The sequence below is a fragment of the Mesitornis unicolor genome, unplaced genomic scaffold (assembly GCF_000695765.1).
Source record: "Mesitornis unicolor isolate BGI_N332 unplaced genomic scaffold, ASM69576v1 scaffold24609, whole genome shotgun sequence".
Classification (NCBI taxonomy): domain Eukaryota; kingdom Metazoa; phylum Chordata; class Aves; order Mesitornithiformes; family Mesitornithidae; genus Mesitornis; species Mesitornis unicolor.
Genome location: NW_010206880.1, coordinates 709 through 11,682, shown reverse-complemented (window position 1 = coordinate 11,682; position 10,974 = coordinate 709). Strand labels below are relative to the sequence as shown.

At 40.5% G+C, this 10,974-nt stretch overlaps 2 protein-coding genes across 3 annotated transcripts in view; both read right to left on the bottom strand.

Annotated features, from left to right (window-relative positions):
• The window catches only part of HAUS6 (HAUS augmin-like complex, subunit 6), a 16,691-nt gene extending 16,409 nt beyond the window's left edge, over window positions 1-282 (bottom strand). Inside the window, exon 1 of the mRNA XM_010191950.1 lies at window positions 8-282. Within this exon, the coding sequence (XP_010190252.1) occupies window positions 8-282 (275 nt within the window). The remainder of the gene's footprint in view (window positions 1-7) is intronic.
• A 792-nt stretch (window positions 283-1,074) lies between these two features.
• PLIN2 (perilipin 2) lies at window positions 1,075-9,856 on the bottom strand. 2 transcript variants are annotated; one of them, XM_010191948.1, is made up of 8 exons: window positions 9,792-9,856; window positions 9,515-9,710; window positions 8,795-8,877; window positions 8,015-8,300; window positions 7,503-7,687; window positions 6,612-6,746; window positions 5,608-5,898; window positions 1,075-1,649 (listed from the first exon to the last, which is right to left on the bottom strand). In XM_010191948.1, the coding sequence occupies exons 1-8, from the start codon at window positions 9,819-9,821 to the stop codon at window positions 1,515-1,517; spliced, it is 1,341 nt and encodes a 446-aa protein (XP_010190250.1). In that variant the 5' UTR covers window positions 9,822-9,856; the 3' UTR covers window positions 1,075-1,514. The 2 variants fall into 2 exon arrangements, with proteins under 2 accessions (XP_010190250.1, XP_010190251.1); XM_010191949.1 differs by lacking the exon at window positions 1,075-1,649 and having other exon boundaries at window positions 5,158-5,898.
• Window positions 9,857-10,974: the final 1,118 nt, after the last annotated feature.

Genomic DNA, 10,974 nt, shown 5'->3' with positions numbered 1-10,974 from the left:
GCAGGACCCAAAGCGTTGGCGGGAGGCAGTCACAGTGCGCCGCTGCCTGCCGGGAAGGGGAGGCGGGGTCTCGCCTCGGCCTCGCGCGCCAGAGGGCACCAAGACCGTCTCGCCCTGCCGCGCTGCTTTGGTGAAGGCCGCCAGGTGGCGACGCGACGGCTGAGGCAGCAGTATCGTTGCCGCCATGCCCAGGCGCCTCTGCAGAGGCTGGGCCCGCTCCTTCCTGCGTGGAGCACAGCGCTTAGGGCGGGCGTTGGAGTAGCAGGTCCTGGAAGGGCCCATCCAGTTTGAATTATTTTGTAAGCATATTACAAAATTCAACACGAAAACCGAGCAAAACTCACACCGGCAGCAGGCTTATGCGGTTCAAACTTTTATTGCAAGGCATTTCAGTGACTAGACTTCAAAGCTTTCGCGACAACCAAGTGTTACATGAGGAGAGAATGCAGTTGTCAACCTCACAGGTACACTGACTGCCGAGCAGCATCTCCATGTCGGGACGAAAGTAGCACCGTGCAACATCTCCAGGCTTGCTGCACTGAGAAGATTTCTTCGGGAGGAGTTCAGCCTGGTCCTCGGAAAGAAATGGAACAAGCCTGCCTCCAGTCCAGTTCCCATTCACCCCAATTCCTACAGAAGTCATTGTGTGCAAGCAAGTGTGGATTAAACATTCCTTAGCAGATATTGATATTTTATTTAAACGTAAAACTATCACCACTGTCACCTGCCTTTAATTAACTTTTTTTCGCAGTTTTCTTTAGTCCCACATCAGCTTGCATCTCTTTGCCCTCCACTTCCCTTACTTTTTACAGGCTCTTCCCCTTTCTTCATTAACAGTCATCTTTGTGACTGGAAAACTTTTCAAGCATTTACCCTCTTCCAGTCTCAGGCCTCACAAATGATAGCATCAGGATGGCCAAAAATTTTGCACACAGAAGGCATGTAGCAAGAAAGGGAGTTGTTTTGTGCATAAAGCACTCTCGCTAAAGGGAAGCTCTAAGCTTCTAAGCTCTGTAGGTACAGAGCCTAACAAAAAGAACCTGAGAGAATCTGAGACAAAGTCTCTTACCCCTTCCAGCAGCAAAGAGGTAGATGCAGAAGTGCTTTTCACATAGACAGAAAGGGGAAATTTTGTGGGCAAATCCTCAGCAACTCCTTTTGTTGGCATCCCTTTATGCAAAGCACTGGAGTGTTCTCATGGCTGCTGCCAGCAGGAGAACAAACCATTAACAAAGAGAACAACATTAACAAAGATTAGATCAGTTGGATACACTAGTTAGGCTATACCTGGCTTGTAGAATGGGAGTTTCACACCCATGCTAATGAATTAATGTAGCATACATTCCTTAGGTGGAAAAAAAAATCAGATTTTTGATGCATCTAAGTGAAACAATAGTGATTAAAAAAATATCCCCAAAATCCCTAAGCTAGGCAGATTCATCTTTATAAAGGAGAAATATAAGTTAAACATGGCAGAAGTATATAGTATCAAAAACACATTTTTATGCTTCTCTTTATTCAACTCTTTGTCCTGTAGTGTAAGGGCCATTTGTGCGTGAAAAGTCTTGTTGATCATCTTCATCCAAATCCAGAATGTCTGGGATATCATCTGACTCTGAAGACAGGTCTGTAATAGTGAAATCAGGAATCTGCATAGGAATGAAATTTCAATCAATTTAAAAGCAAAACTAAATAAATTTCTGCAGTACTCATCATGGAAGTCAGGAGACTAAGATGCTCAGCAGCTCCAGAAATCAGGCCCAAAATACTTACTAGAGTGAAATATGCTGAGTCACCTGAGAAATATATCGCATTAAGACAGACCAAATACTATGCCAGATGTAGACCAGTTGCTTAGACGACAGGATTTTATGGTGGAAATGGAATAGAACTTAGTGGAGTATACTTAGTGAAACTGGTGACTGGAAAATTAAGAAAGGAAGTTTTAAAACTTATTTTGCCTTTCTTCTTGCCTTGGGAGCAATGGGCTATAGAAAGACACCTACCTTGAATAGCTTGATAGGGATTGCTCTGTGCTGCTCTGCCTCCCTACCACATCAAACTTTTTCTGCAGAAACGAATATCTAGAACAGCAATCCCACTTTGGCCTCTGTTTTAACTGCATGTATAGTATTCTGTACTGTTAAGCAGTACCAAGTTTCAGGAATTGCCAGAGACATTAGTGGATATATGGATGTTACACACATCTAAAAATGTTGGCTAAGACACTTAGGAGCTTAAGTCCCAACCCTTAAGTCCCCTTAGTAGGACTTAGATTACTTAGGCACTTCTGAAAAATGGGATATAATTAAGTAATTTGCTCATAACCAAATTTTTTTGCCCCAAGTGAAGAATATTTATATCTATAGTCTGATTTATGTATAGCTTTAATGTTGGCTATGTGGCACAGTATCAGCATGTAATGATTACTGCATGCTGACAGGACTGGTTCTGCATGTCAAAGCAGCAACAACTTGAAGAGGCTTCTAGGCATTTGTGTAACTTAAGCTCAGTGCTGACTGGAGAAGCAGTTTTAATCCATTCCCGAACTGCAAAACACCTCACTTGTGACTTACTTTTATGAAAGATAGTATACAAGGCAAATCTGTGCTTTGCCAGCTATGAAGACGTGTCAGAAGAACAGGGAACACATCAAAAGATAAAGAGATTACTGTTTCTGCTATCAGGTTGTAGATAACACTGAAGCACTGAACATTAATCACTCCATTCCTTAGAGCAGGTAGCCATAGGGCACCAGGGACTTATAAATATGAATTCAAATATTAATTAAAAAGGAAGGTCAAGAAGAATTTAAGCAGCATGTCACTTATCAGGTGCTAGTGTGAGTGCAATAACATGTGTAGACCACTTTGAAAACCTAAGCTTGATCCTTTTCTGTTTCCTAAAAAAATCAAGAGGTACTAGGAATGGGTGAAACACACTTTTCTACTGGCAAGAATTATCTTGTGTCTTTCTGCTTATGGCAGTTTACCTAAAATTCTTAATTATTGCACCCAGAAAAATGAACAAGTTTTCGGGTTACCAGTGCATGACCCTGTATTTCATACTGCAGTACAAATGGGGCTATCTTAACAAGACTAAGGCCAAGTAGTCCACATGCAAGCTCATTTTAAAATGCGTCCAAAAAGATGGTTTCAAGTTGCTTTATTCTATATTTACACTGAGCAGGACACGTGACCATGTTCAGTAACTGTATCTGACCAGTGATTATTTTCACTATCTCCTAGGTTTAAGACACTTTTATTGCTTATATCCATGTTGTTCTTACTGACAACAGGATAATAGCTCAAGTTAAGTTTGTGCTTTCTTCATCTTCTTAATGTACACATTATAAGCAGCTGACTCCTGAGCACGTCTACAACAGTGGATACACTCTACAAATTGAGATTAAATAGGGACATTGTCTGGCTGGATTCATTCAAAAGTTAAAGTAAAGAGAATTAATTGCTGAAAGAATTCCAGAAGTCTTAAATGAGTGCCTAGCTGGAGAGGAATATCTCACCATCTCATGTTAATTTCATGTTAAACTGACTCCATACAAAAATAAAGTATTTAAAGTAGAAAGTTACAGAATCTTTATCCATAACCCTCTGGTTTAATACATGTTTATAATCTGTAACCCTCTGTTGTTTAATTTTGTTTCATACATGCTTAAAACACAGCCTTCCAAACACTTGTAGACCCACCCTGACTTAACAGCCAAGCAAGCCCTCACACATTAGTAGACTACATGCAATTTGCTTTAGTGCCCACACTGTACCAAGTGAAGGCATTGTTCCACAAAGCAGTATGTCACTAGGTGACAAGCTTCCTCTGAACTCCATTTTGCTTCACACTATTTGGTGACCTCTTTGAAAACGGTGGCCAGCATTGCTACACTAAATGACTGCAACTCAAAGTTGCAGAGACCATGCATTAAGAACACAGACAAAACTTACCTGGACAGCCCTAAACCAAGAAAGCTTATTTCTTAGTGACTGTAATTCTCTCACAGGGGAAGAATTCACAGGATTTATTGAGGAACAATTCCACCCAAGTAGCTGAGTGTAAGTGTGCATTAGTCACCCAAGTTCAAAAGAGGGTAAAGTTAAACAAGTTAAAACGTGTTTGCAGCTGAGGAGTATATACTGTTTATAGTGAGCCAGCAGCCTAATGCATACAGAACACCTGCTGTGAAGGCAGAACATGGGGTTTTTTTGGTCCATATCCTTTTCTCAATATAAGAATATCCATCAGATTAGAGCTTAGGTCATCATTAAAGGCAAGCAACAGCAAGCACCAAAAAAAAGCAGCAGTAAAGCTAAGACTGAATGGAAAGGTGCAGAGAACTCAAAGGAAGGAAGCAAATGCTGCAGCTATATCTAACCTATCTATACATACACACACAAATACATTTTCAATGCCTGTCTACTTCATTTGCATTTCAAGCTTGCTTTCTGCTGTACTCAGTTTGAAGGAGTCGCAGAACAGCAAGTTACATTTGTTTTAAACACCATTGAAATGGAGACAGACTTTGGCTACTGAAGCATTTATTACTAACATACAAAATTAATTACAGAAAGATGGCTACAGAAAACACCAACTACCCACACAACAGCAGGCATCTGGGTACAAACAGCATGAATCTTGTCTTTATACTGCATATTTTAAAAGTGTATTGATAATTATTTGGTCATCACTGGAACAGGCTCCTCAGGGAAGTGGTCATGGCACCAAGCCTGTCAAGAGTTCTAAGAGCATCTGGATGACACTCTTAGTCATACAGTTTAATTTTAGGCAGTCCTGCAAGGAGTAGGGAGTTGGACTTGATGATCCTTAGGGGTCCCTTCCAACTTGAGATATTCTGTGATTCTGTGGTCAGGTTACTGTGTTTTACAGTAGTTGTTTATACAGTTAATGTTAGCACTGTCACAGCATTTAAGTAACTTCAGCTGACTCATTCAGAAACCCCACTTTCAGCTTTGGAATTCTGCACTCAGAGAACTTCTGTCATGAATTATGTAGCAGTAGAATTTAAGATAGTCATATTCATAATAATCAAATGCACGATCTGCAGCAAATATGGAATTTAAGCACACCGAGCTAGACTGTAGGGCTTTTAAATGCATTTCTTAGTAGGTAAGGCTTTTATATCACTCTGGTACAGAATAAGCAACAAATCAAATGCTATTAGCTACAATAGGTTTCATTTAGGCTAATGGTGTTAATACCATTAATAAGCATGGTGAGGTTTCTTAACTTGACAGACAAACAAGGCATCTTGACAGCTGTAAGCTGCCAATATTTAGGCATTGAGGACAGTCTGAGTTTGAGTGGCTTAACTACACAGGACAATACAGCCCATGTGTAAGTGTCCTTCCTCTGCATCATTCTCCCACTCCTGTTTATGGATTTTTCTGTAAGGCTTTTTTGACAGCTATACTTGCTAAGGCCACTTGTTTGGTCAGTCAGCAGAGTACATGCATGCTATGCAGTTTATTCAGTAGCGTGTTCAGGCTGTTTGTCTTTCTGGCTGGAATTGTTCTTCCCTTCACCTTTGCTCTCAGCATGCTGAATGCCAGGCAGTTGTGGGTAAAAGGGACCTACCAGCCAGTTGAGCGGTGTGTTGTTAACAAGATAATCCATCACATCATCCAGAGACTCCTTCATTTTCTTCAGCTGTCCTTTGCTAGTGGTAAGAAAGCTGTCTGATAATTCTTGGAAGGAGGATGCTGACCGAAAGCTCTGGTAGACATCACCTGCCATTGACCCAACACTGTAAACCTGATCCTGCACATTTTGTGGCAGCCCTTGAAGGCTCGAGACCAGTGTGAGGCAGGTGGTCTGAAGCCGCTGAGTGAGGCTCCGTGCAATAGCTAGAGTTCTTGACTCAATTTGCTGGGAGGAAAAAAAAAAAGTGTAACAGCACATTAGTAACCTTTTATGACAACAGCAACTTTATGTTGCTCAAGATACACAAAGAAGTAAAGTAAAGGGGATGTAAGTAAAATAAAACTATAGCAGATAATAAAACAGGTCTTAAGTCTGAAAAGTCAGAGACTTGAAAGTACTCAGTGATTTCCTCAATGCTGAAGTACTCTGTGGAACAGAAATGTTAGTAGCTTCTACCCAGCAACATATAAGCAAGCTCTTTTTTCAAGTCCAGATAACAAGTCACAGCAGGTAAGTATATTCTTGATCGATGAACCACTGTTTAAAACTACATATAAGACTCCATGAGCCTGTGCCTAGGACTGCTATATGCTGAGAAACTGTTATTTCTGGTCAGGCCTATCAGATAAGTGAGTCCTAGCTGATCTAAATATGGATATCCCGACAGAGGTTCACATGCTAGACAGGATGAGAATTGTCTTGAAAGAAGAGTGAACCCCAGAGCGTTTGCAGGAAGCAGGCTCATTTAAAAGTTTGTATGTCCCCTGCGCTTCATATTAGTCACTAGTCAGCTGCTCAGAGCTTCAGTATTCAGATTCCACATTTGTACATAAGCTTCTGTGCTGTTAAGAAGCTGCACATGTTAGGGACTGTTAGTTCACCATTATCTTGGCAGTATACAATTCATTTCTTTCTGGTTTACATTTACATCTATTTACCTCAACGCTATGCAGTTCATCACCATCATTTTGGCCTGTATTTTTCTTCCATTCTGCCCAGGATTGATACAGCTTTTTCTGAGCATCAAGAAGTTTCTGATTGGCACTATTCATGTTCTTTCTGGCATACTCAATCTGAAATACAGCCAAATAAGGAAGTAAAGCAAAGTATCCAAACAGTTCCATTAGAGCTACTCTACCTTACATGCTTTGTAATCTCCTTTTAAAATACTTTTTAAAAAGTTCAGCATGAAGGACTTTGGGGAATACAAGAGCGTGTTACTTCTCTTTAAAGAGAAATCTGGAAGCAGTTTTGAGGTATTATGTAGTGTAACACATGCTTTAACTATTTACCCCTTCCCCACTAGCATCCTACACAAGGATTTGAAAGTGTATAGAAGGCCATGACTCCTTATGCACAGTTTGTCCTGTACATAAAGGTACATTGTTAGGGTAAGACTACTGAAGTACTCAGGAATGCTCAGCAATACCCATAGCAAGAAGAAGAAGCCAATAAAGAATCCAACATTTCATTAACAAACAAGACTTAAAGGACTGAACTGTTTCTAAATGGCATGACACTTTCTTCACTGAATGAAGTCTGTGTCAAACCCAGCACTCAAAACAGAAATAATTTTAAACATGTCACTTCTATGTTTGCCGTGCTTAAAATTACAAGCAATTGATTGTTAATTTACAGCTCAGCCTGATTTAGAACCTCTCCGGAATGGTGGTGAAAAGCTCTGAATGGGAAATGCTTTATATTTAGAAAACGCATTTAGTCTGAGATAGCAGTTCCAGTTTTCCTATGCCTCTTCTGGCTGTCTTCTGCATTCTAAAAATTATTACAACATTTGCTTCTTATACCTCAAGTAAAAGCTTAAAACTTACCAGACTAACAGTGTGGTGGAGCTGAGAGATTGTCTCCTGGCTTTTCTGTTTTGCATCTCTAACTTTGTTTAAGGCTTGTTGGTAGGCACGTGTGCGGACCTTTGAAGACAGGGATCCTAGTCTAATGTAGTAGCTTGGCTTCTGAACTCCAACTTCAAAACCTTCAACTTTCGCAGCTTCTTTCTCTACACATGTAGAAAGCAAGCAAATTGACTACTGGAAGAAAACTTAAGAGGGAGGTCTGAGGCAATTTTATTTGCTTAGTAACAGCTGAATACTTGACTTGTTTAGTAGCCTTTTATCACCAGGGTAGGTTGATAGGCCACCATACATGGAAATGCTTACTTTTACTCTGCTTCCTCGTCAAGAAGACGCCATTACAACTGACAAGGCAAAAGGCAGTTTGGGAAGCATATGCCCCCTCCCCATTACGAGTAAGTAGTAAATGGATCATTGCTCACTTCCTTCCAACAAAACTACTCCAACAAAACCAAACCTTGAATTGGTCTTACCTAGTTCTGCTTCTGTAAGTGGGAGATACTGGTCTACAAGAGTCTCTGATTTAGTGAGAGCACTGTCCACTCCACTGCTCACCATTTGCACCACACGACTTCCCAGGATGGTGTTAATGCTGCCATTGACAACTGACTTGGTCATTTCTACGCTGTCTTGCACTGCTTCCTTAGTCTTGCCCACAACTCCAGTGATCGTGTGAGCAACAGTTTCCTTGGCACCAGTCACAGTGGTTGTTACAGCTTCTCTGGCTCCAACAACTACATCCTTGGCATTGGCGACAACCTGCCATAGGAAACAGGTTGATTCACGAGAAATATTTTCTAGGGAGAGCTACATAATCCATGAAATATAAATTTATGCTAAAGCCTGTACAAGTATTGGTTATCTAGGAGAAATTCTATCCTGAAGAGATATATACACAAGATGAAACAAAACATGACTACAACACAGCTTTCAGCTCAACACATTTCAGTGAATGTAATTCAGGCACTATCTGCCTCACACTGAGCAGGAAAGAGACAAGGACTCAAAAGTTCAAGAAGATGCCTACCAGCGAACAGCAGCTAGGTGCATAAAATGGTGGGTAAATTTAAAGAAAAAAAAAAGCCTCTCAAAGGCAACAAACTCTACAGAAACACCTTTCACTTCCTTACTGCTTCTAAGCTGTGCTTCAGGCATGGCTTATTGTAATCTGTCTCCCTGTATTTTAGTGATAATAGAAAAGAAGAAGGGTACATAGTTGTTCTGCTTAGCATATGTACATGGAGAGAACTTACCTTGTCAGTGGGCTGATTCAGTATAGGCAGTCTCTCTTCAATTTTGTCTAGACCTATACACGCATAGTTGATGGCAACTACAACTATAAAAGAAATTACAATAGTTGATTTTAAGTTTTGAGGTTTTTTTCCTTAGTATAAATAGCTCCACTGAGAATTCCTCTTGAAACAGACATCTTGCAACAATGCTCTTAAAGTAGTTTCCTCCCCATTCCATTGAGATTTGAGGCAGCAAAGCCTAAGAACAAGGCAGGTTTACAGTGCCAGAAAAAAAGCTCACTTGCAGACAAAAAGAATCCGTTCAATACTTTACAAGCAACTGTTAGAACAAGCTGAAGCACCTGGCCGCCTGCCACTTCATCAAACTAGGCTCCTGGTTACAACAGCCTTGTGACACAGTTGCCAAATTTAACCACAAGTTGTTCCAGTGAGAGAAAGTACAAAGTAGCATCTGAAAGCAGGTGAAAGACAGGAAGGTGTTAAGCAAGAGACTACGTAACCACCTTGGCTATCAAGAGGAATCAGTCAGTCTGGTATTACAAAAGCTGGAATCTGCTTGGACTCTGGATATTTTTTTCTTTTTGTTAAGTCATACCCATCCGTAATCAACAAGCCAGACAGCAGGTTCAGTCAGCTACCTGAAACAGTACTCCAGACTAGCATGATTGCTAAAAGAAGTAAGCTGAATTAAAGTTATAAACATCTCCATCTTTGCCTTACTTTGTGGTTCCAGTTTCTGGATGATAGGCATAGCACTTGTCATGGCTACTGAAGTAATCGTCTTCACTCCTTTCTCTGCTATCTCACATACTGACTTCAGATAAGGATGGTTGTCCTTTGTGGTGATGTAAGCTGTGGACACCATATCATAGGTGGAGCTCACCAAGGGAAGGTTCACAACCCTCGATACAATGTTCTGTTTAAAAGAGAAAGGTTAGTTGACTCCTATTTTTTTCTGAATTACACATAAAAACCTATGAGATTAACTCAGACATACCTGCTGTGGATCAATTGCTGCCAAAGCCATTTTGTTCAGGTCTTGAATCTTACACAGCCTGTGAAAGAATAATATCTGAGATCTGTCATCCTCATATGCACTTCATCTAATCACCAGACTTTGAAACCAACAATCCTTTTGTAATCAACCCTATTGATCAAAAGGGGATTAGGATGTACACATTCCTGCATACAGGAATTGCATTTTATTGTAACAACTTAGAAATCAAAAACTTTGTTGCCTAATTACTTTGTTTGGTTTAGGCCAAATAGGGCACATGCAAGAGACTGGCTTTGAGGTATGGCAGTTCATTGCGGAATTACCAAAAAGTTACCGACTGGTAGATTAATTTATTTTTCTGGAAGATATAGGCACATTTAGGCTGATCTGTCGAGCAGGGACAAAGAAATGTTAGCCAACAAGTCACCAAAATTCTGGTTTAGGATGTCCATGTTATATAAAGAATCCACCACCAATATCTTAAATCAGAATAGACCTGTTAGTGTAAGGTAATCAAGTTTTTTAATTCGAGCCAGCACTGCTGTCCAAATATTGAAAATACACCCGAAGACTGAAGTAAAGCACTCATCTCAGTAATCTCAGGTCAATTCCACTAAACTCAAGGGGTTTACTCTCTCTAATGCCATGCCTGAGACTCACGTAGGGCTCCCCCTGCTCAGCTTGCTCAAAAGTTAGTATTCCTGCAATGTACAGAGCACAGGACTTTCCAAATGCAGAAAATAAGACTCCCTTTATGCTAATTTAGACTTAATTATTACCCATTCCACACTGAAACAGGCTGCAGACACCAGTCATTCAACAAGCCCATGCTGCTCATTTGTTTTCCAACATATATCTCCATGGAGAAAATACTGTCAGCAATTCCCACATTTACCCTGTAAGAGGAGAGGGGTATTGCAGTACAAGGAAAACAGAGAGGAGTGCAGTGTCATCCTATGCACACATGCAGGCTGAACTAAATCTGCAGGAAGCACTTTTTACTTTGAAGGTTTCATATGACACTGAAGTTTCATAAGGACCTGCATAACTGAAGGCAACAGAAAGCCAAGCTAAAATTCAGACCTTGAAAAGACTGTTTTTCAAGGCTTTCTGCAAGGTTTGTCAAAGAGCCAACAGCAGTTTTCTTTCTCAGTATGACAGTGTCAAAAGGAGCATGTTAAGT

What these genes read in the sequence shown, in the direction of transcription:
- PLIN2 (XM_010191948.1), bottom strand. Translation starts at nt 9,821, where the DNA reads ATGGCTTTGGCAGCAATTGATCCACAGCAG. An exon ending in CAGCAATTGATCCACAGCAG is followed by an intron (nt 9,711 to 9,791) that starts GTATGTCTGAGT and finishes TCTTTTAAACAG; the next exon opens with AACATTGTATCGAGGGTTGT. An exon ending in TCCACCACACTGTTAGTCTG is followed by an intron (nt 6,747 to 7,502) that starts GTAAGTTTTAAG and finishes GCTGTATTTCAG; the next exon opens with ATTGAGTATGCCAGAAAGAA.